This window comes from Lathyrus oleraceus, chromosome 3 (assembly GCF_024323335.1).
Source record: "Lathyrus oleraceus cultivar Zhongwan6 chromosome 3, CAAS_Psat_ZW6_1.0, whole genome shotgun sequence".
NCBI lineage: Eukaryota > Viridiplantae > Streptophyta > Magnoliopsida > Fabales > Fabaceae > Lathyrus > Lathyrus oleraceus.
The window spans coordinates 165,712,350-165,719,336 of record NC_066581.1 but is presented as its reverse complement, the minus strand read 5'-3'; the positions used below and the strand labels follow the sequence as shown (position 1 = coordinate 165,719,336).

The 6,987-nt window shown below is 25.8% G+C and overlaps 1 protein-coding gene across 1 annotated transcript; it reads left to right on the top strand.

Moving 5' to 3' along the window:
• The first annotated feature begins 3,236 nt into the window (after positions 1-3,236).
• LOC127126029 (H/ACA ribonucleoprotein complex subunit 3-like protein) lies at positions 3,237-4,606 on the top strand. The gene is made up of 3 exons (XM_051054891.1): positions 3,237-3,407; positions 3,507-3,549; positions 4,308-4,606. Exons 1-3 carry the CDS (start codon positions 3,354-3,356, stop codon positions 4,403-4,405), a joined length of 195 nt encoding a protein of 64 aa, XP_050910848.1. The 5' UTR covers positions 3,237-3,353; the 3' UTR covers positions 4,406-4,606.
• The last annotated feature ends 2,381 nt before the right edge of the window (positions 4,607-6,987 follow it).

The window sequence follows — 6,987 nt, the reverse complement described above, 5'->3', positions numbered from 1 at the left end:
GAAAATTTATTATATTGAAACAAACACACCTAAACACAATTTTTTTTGTTAATTAAAAATAAAATTAAACTTTACTCTCGTTTTCATATCACAATCACATAACCTATGAATCCAATTAAAATAGAAATCAAATTTTAAATAAATTTAATTTTTTTCTCTTTTTATAATATATTTCTAAAAATATAAAATTAGATGTGTTTTTACTTAAGTATTTCTTCCAAAACTCTACTCCTTTAATTAGGTTTTAATATTATTACTCAATATTTTCAAAATCGAATCGAACCGATAATCGAATCGAGAAACTTCAAATTGTTAGACCAAATATATTATTGAACTAGTGGGAATGGGATCGAGTAGAACCACTCAAAATTTGTAAAATTGATGAATGGACATTTAAAAATCGACGGATTAAATACATGTTTTTTCTCGAACATTATTTTGATAATTTTGTATAAAAAAATATTAAATTAGATTTTTTTTCAAATCTCATTTTAAATAGTAATTATATTTTATTCAAAATTTATTTAGATTTATATTTTGTATTATATTATTGTGTGTGGTGATTATATTTGTGAAATTATTATATTTTGAAATTTTAAATTTTATAGATGTTGTAATATCTTTTAGAGATTGAGTGATCTATTTCAATTTATTTAATAAATATATAGTTTTGTTCAGGATCAGAGCCCTGGGCAAGGGCAAGACAGCCATTAACCTAGAGCAGAGCCTCTAAATTAAGGGGTCGCATTTTATTTAAAATATATTTAAAATGTAAAATAAACATGAATTTGTCATTGGCTAAGGGGTAGAATTTTGATTTTTATACGTGATGGTAAAGATTGTTGGTTTGTTGGTTAAATCCTCTTGTTATTTTTTAAATTATTGTTGCATAGTTTTTTTATTACTTTCATAAATGTTAAAGATTTCTTATTTAAAAATGAATAGAGAATATAAAAAGTAATATAAAATTAAAGATTCAATTTATTTTTTTAATTACTGATTCTTTTCATTTTATAATTGTTAATTTTTTATTTTTTATTTTTTATTTTTTTATTTTATTTTATTTATTAATTGTTTAATGATTTTTTGAAGACATTAAAATATAATGACTTAGTTGATGAACTCGCTTCAAAAAAAATTTGGAGAAAGATTTTTTTTAATTTATTAAAAATTTTAAGTTGTATGAATGTTTTTTTTATAGTTTAAACAATACTTTAAGTTTTTTTTGTTTCACTTGGTTAATATAGAATTGTATTTTTAATACATTATTTTTAATTATTTAAATTATATTTATTTTTAATTTAGACCTTTTTTTAAAATTAAAACATGGTCTTCGGATTGATTGGATCGGTTTTGGATAGTGAAATGTGTGATTACGTTTAACTTATTTAATTTTATAAATTATTATCATTGTTGATGTGTCGATATCGCGTATGATATTTGTGTTGTGTACGATGTTAAAGACGCGCATACTGTTGAAGTTTTTGTTGGTTTTGTAAACATAGAAGGAGATATTTATGTGAACTGTATAGAAGATTCTTGTGTGTTTTTTCAAAAATGTTTAGCATAAGATCGTTCTTTCTTTGTTAATTCATCATTCATACACATTTTTTCAATTACTTGCTTTTAGAATTTTGTGTAATATTATGAATACTTAGGAATATAATCTAACAATCCCATTTTTTTTCAATTTTATTCGTGTCTTATTGATTGTCACTAATATATATATATATTATTGTCTTGGTAGTTAGTCATATATTATATTCTTTATATCATTTTGAATATTTTTAAATTTTATTCTGTTAGCACTGATACTTTATATGTTATCATTAGTATAAAATATATTATTAATGCAGGTACAATTATGAAGATATTTTCTCTTCCATCTAGTGTGATCATTTTTTTCCTTGATAACTTCGATAAGGTTGTCTTAGATGAAACAAACGATGTTCTAGTGGAGTTTTATGCACCATGATATATATAGATTAACGCGGTCTTCAATAACTTTATGATATGATGATCTTTCTTATTTTTAATGTTTATGAATCTTATTTTCTTGACAAATTCATAATTGTATTTAGATATGGTCATTGCAAAGTTATTGCTTATGTAATAATATTCTCTTTGTCTAAGACTTTTACCATAGCTAGCTTATAATCTTAATTTAGTAATTTTCACTTATGATTAACTATATCAAGGTTGATCCTAGTTGAATTGTAATTTCTTGTGTCGAAGCATGTTGCTCGACAGGAACAAGGAAATGTCGAACCACCTAGTGTGTTAAGTTCTGTTAGTGTGTCGAAGTGTCGAAACATGTTGTTTCACACGGGATTTCGACTTATGCCTATTTTAGTAGTGTTAGCTATTTTGGGTTTTTATAGTTTTGGGTTTTTGTTTGAAGTTCAAGTTAACCTAAATCTATAAATAGAGAGTGTAACTCATATTTTTTGTAATAAAATAAATAAAATATTCATAACATTTGTATTCACGATATTTTGCAGTTGCGAAGTGAATAAGAAGTTTTCCACTGTCTATGGACAGAAAGAAACTCTGTAGAATTTAATTATTCTTCTCCTTCATTACTATTGTGTAGTTAATAACAATCTTGTTCATGAAGATTGATTGAAATTCTCCATAGATTTTTGGAGATTTCCAACAATCCCAATACTATTTATTTAGACTTATGAAAATGTTGTTGTGTTATTCAGGTTGGAGGATGAAGTAGTTATAGCTAATGTCGATGCTGACATATACAAGAATTTGGTAAAGAAGTGAGTGCAATAACATTTTTTTATTTGACGAATAATTTTTTTTAAGTATTGATTATTAGGGGTCCATTTTTATTATTTGCCTTGGGTCTTTAAAGCATTGATCTTGAGTCTTAAAAAACTAATTAACTATACGTTAATAGTACTCCCTCTATCTCATAAAAAAATCATATTTGAACAATTAACGATTCTTAAAAAAAATGATTAGATGTGTTGGTTCTTATGATAAAGTATTCTAAAAAAATAATTATTTCGAAACAGATAAAAAAATGCAAATGATACACTTTTTATGAGATTCGCGGAAGTGTTAATTGATAATAAGTAATGTGAAAATTTTAAAAGACGGTAGAAAGGTAGAAGAAAGGAGGGTATGTAAGTAAGTTTCGAGAAAGGGATGGGCCTATATGAAATAAGCCCACTGAAGGCCCATTAGATAGAACAAAGCCCACAAACCCATCATATCAATCCAAATTCGAAAGATCACGAAACGAAAACCCTAAACCCTTCCTGCGCCTTTTCAACGCCTCCTTTTCTTTCTTCTGTTTTTCAACAAGGTTTTCTGCAGCAACAAGTTTTCAGTGAATCATGTATCTTCAGTTTTACATCAACGATAACGGTGACAAAGTCTACACTACAAAGGTAAACTTTATCTCCATTGAATCTTCAATCAAACACTCTAATTTTCAAAAAAAAATCAATAAAAGTGACACTTTATTTTGGTGTGATTCTCGTTTGCAGAAAGAGTCACCGGTTGGGTTAGCTACTCAATCTGCTCATCCTGGTAATTTCTTAAACTCCGTATAGATTTGTTGCTTTTATTTCTCATGATGCCTTTTAATTCATGTTGTTATACGTGTGAGTAAATAAGTGATTATTAAGTGCTTTTTCTCCTATTGCTTCTTTATTTTTTTACTTCAGTATTGTTCTGTAATACTGTTTCTAGTTTTTTAATTTAGTTTATTTTTTCTTCTACCGTGTTTGTGGATGCACATTCTTACCAGCTTTCTTTATAAACTGATAGTAGTTAGCATTGGCTATGGCATGGTTTGTTTTTATTTCAACTTCCTATCTCTATCAATTGAGATAATGTACTCGAAATTGTAAGGGTCGATTAATTTTGTCATCAAATTTCCGAAATAAAAATTAGTCTCTTTTAGATTGAAGAACGTCAATTAATTTAGTACCTAAATTGATTATATTTTTAAGTAAACTTTTATCAAAATCAATGAAAACCTTATTGAATTATGTTTATATATTGCATATAGTTTAAGTAACATAGGAACCATGGATAGATTTGTGGTGTTCATTGTTCTCCGAAGGGGATAGTAGTGTGTTTATTTCATTTTACTATAATGATTTTAGTAATCAATTTCTGAGCTGGTCAAATTTAAGGTTCAGCAACTTCACAGTATCAGGTGTAAGTAGGCCAGTGGCTTAGAAATCTTTTCTTGACATTGAATTTTGGGTTCAAATTTTCTATCTGTCCTCATACTTCCTATACATATAAGTGATTTTTCTTTTATTTTCCTGAAATTGCAGCCCGGTTTTCACCAGATGACAAATTTTCAAGGCAGAGAATTCTTTTGAAGAAGCGATTTGGTCTGTTGCCAACCCAGCATCCAGCTCGAAAATATTGATAAATATTCAAGCTTTAGCTATTACAATGATTCAGTGCTTACCAGTGTTGTGATCTATAGCTAGTGTGAAGTAGTTGAGTCATTTATGATTCTGTTTTGAACCAATTTAGGCAAAATATGTTGAACTATTGAAGAATGGATGATTTTATATTGATGTTTGCACTCTATGCTATTATAAAAATTTCCTTAAAATTTACTTAATTTCTACTTTTGCTCATAGTAGAAGGGTTGTTTTGCAAGCATTCAAAACTATATCAAAGTTATAAAGATAAAACCAGTTGTAAAAATCCTTATGAGTTATGACAAATACTGTGCAAAATTAGTTCTGAAATGAAAATTTTGTGCAGATTCTTTTGATCAACAAGTTAGCATTGTAAAGTTAGGGAACTAGACAATGAGGCGGGTGTGGTGAAATCCATCCTCTCACAGGAGAGTAAAGTGTGACCTCTCACTATTAACAATGAAAGAGAAACATATGAGGAATTAGATGAAGTGAGTATGAATCAAGGCAATGAATTTTGAATCATTCAGTCAAATTCTTGTGACCTATCACTTTTTGAGTTTGGATCTTGTTATGAACTAGAGACTTATATTTGCAGACACCAAAACTCATATTTCAAGTTAATATCTTACTGACTTCATTGAAATTGTACATCTAGAGCAGTTAACAATCAAACTTTATCATATTAATTGAGGTAATTGATCAAATTATGTCACTGTTCTTTAAATATCTATTATCCAAATCGAAAATTTCAAATACTTCCTGTAATTTTTCTTATGACTTTCTTTTGGTCTATCTAGTTGATTGATTACACTTAATTTAACTCACTCTCCTTCATACAAAATCCACATATCTTCATTCCACATGTTAAAAGTACCTAAACTGTTTCACTGTAGGTGTTTTGCACTTTAATTTTTTTTCTTTCTCTAATCTTAGTATACATGTAACATAACATAATATTCTTAACTCTGATATATTTATTTTATTTTCGTACTAGTTTTTTTACCATTCAACCATCTGTCACGGCCAATATTTTAACCATTTAATTTAAACTCGATAGTTTATATTTTTGCTTCTAAACAAAAAAATAAAATCAACTCTCTTTAATTTGACAATAAATTTTTTAATGAAAGATAAAGAATCAAATCACTTTCTAATTTTCTTCACTCCATTTCAAAGGTCATCCTTCAAATACAATCAAATACCGATCTTAGTGTAACAATGACCTTAATGCACTAAATTTTAAATTTCAAATAAACGTGGGAGCGATACAAATATTCAAAAACTGAACTTTAATACTTGCCAAGTCAGAAATGATTGTGTCTTAGTAATTAGGAGATGCAAATTTCATTAAGAAAACCATAATCTTTCTTTAATTGATTTCTTTCAAACAACATGGAAAATAACCAAAAAAAAAATCTAAAAGACCATTACTACATCTCCACATTTTTGAGAAAGTGGAGACAATTTAAGAAAGATAAAGGATGGTTTGTTTTAATTTTAAAAAAAAGATTTTTTTTTGTGTTTTTAAAAAAATTATTTTATAAAATTGTTTTTCAAAATTTTACAAGTTTTTTTTATATTCATTCTTTTTAAATTGAAAGACTAATTTTAACATATTATAACATAATCATATATTATTAAAAATATGATTGAAATCACAATTTTTTTAAAACTCTATCTTAAAAATGATTTTTATATAAGTTTTTTGAAATAATTTTAAAATTAAATGAATTTTTAAAATTTTGATATTTAAAAAAAAAATAATAATAAAATATTTAAAATAATATTTTAAAAATAACTATCCAAACCAAATTAAAAATTTTAGAAACTTTTTTTACACAATATTATATTACATTATAACAATTATTTTTAAAAAAGAAAAGAAAACAACTTGACCCAAAAATAAATTATGATGTTACGTTAGATAACAAAATAAAAATAAATAAAAATTAAAGTTATAATAATCTGAATATCATAAGTTATGAAAATAAGAGTTACAGAAACAAAATATATAATAACACATAAATATACTTAAATGACCTATAATTCATTTATAACAAAAGAATTGTGACACAAACAGAACATCTAACATTTTGATCTCAATTTCTTAAAAAATATTAGGGTTAGAATTTAAAAGAATGGGTATTCCATTTTAGACAAAATATTGATATTTGGTACGAATTACATGTCGATATACCACGGCTCTTATATTATGTACTGATCCTGTATTTATTTATATTTGTTTTAGGTCAGTATTTTAAGAGTAAATATTGAATATGCAAATTTTATTTTATTTTTTTAATGATATAATTTTAGATTTTTTTTAATGATTTTTTCTAATGCGAATGTAAAGTTTAATCAGTTTAATTAGTTGTAAAATGAGTAAATCTTGAAATAAAAAAACTCTACATAACTTATGAATCTTCCATCTTTAAACTTCAAATATAAACTCTTCTATGGATAAAAATCAAAACAAATAATATTTTAACTTCTCTACTTGGCGCAACTTGTGGTATCCTCTACTAAAACCATTGAATTACGCAAGAGTTATATTTGGATGGCAATGCTTTTCCAACTC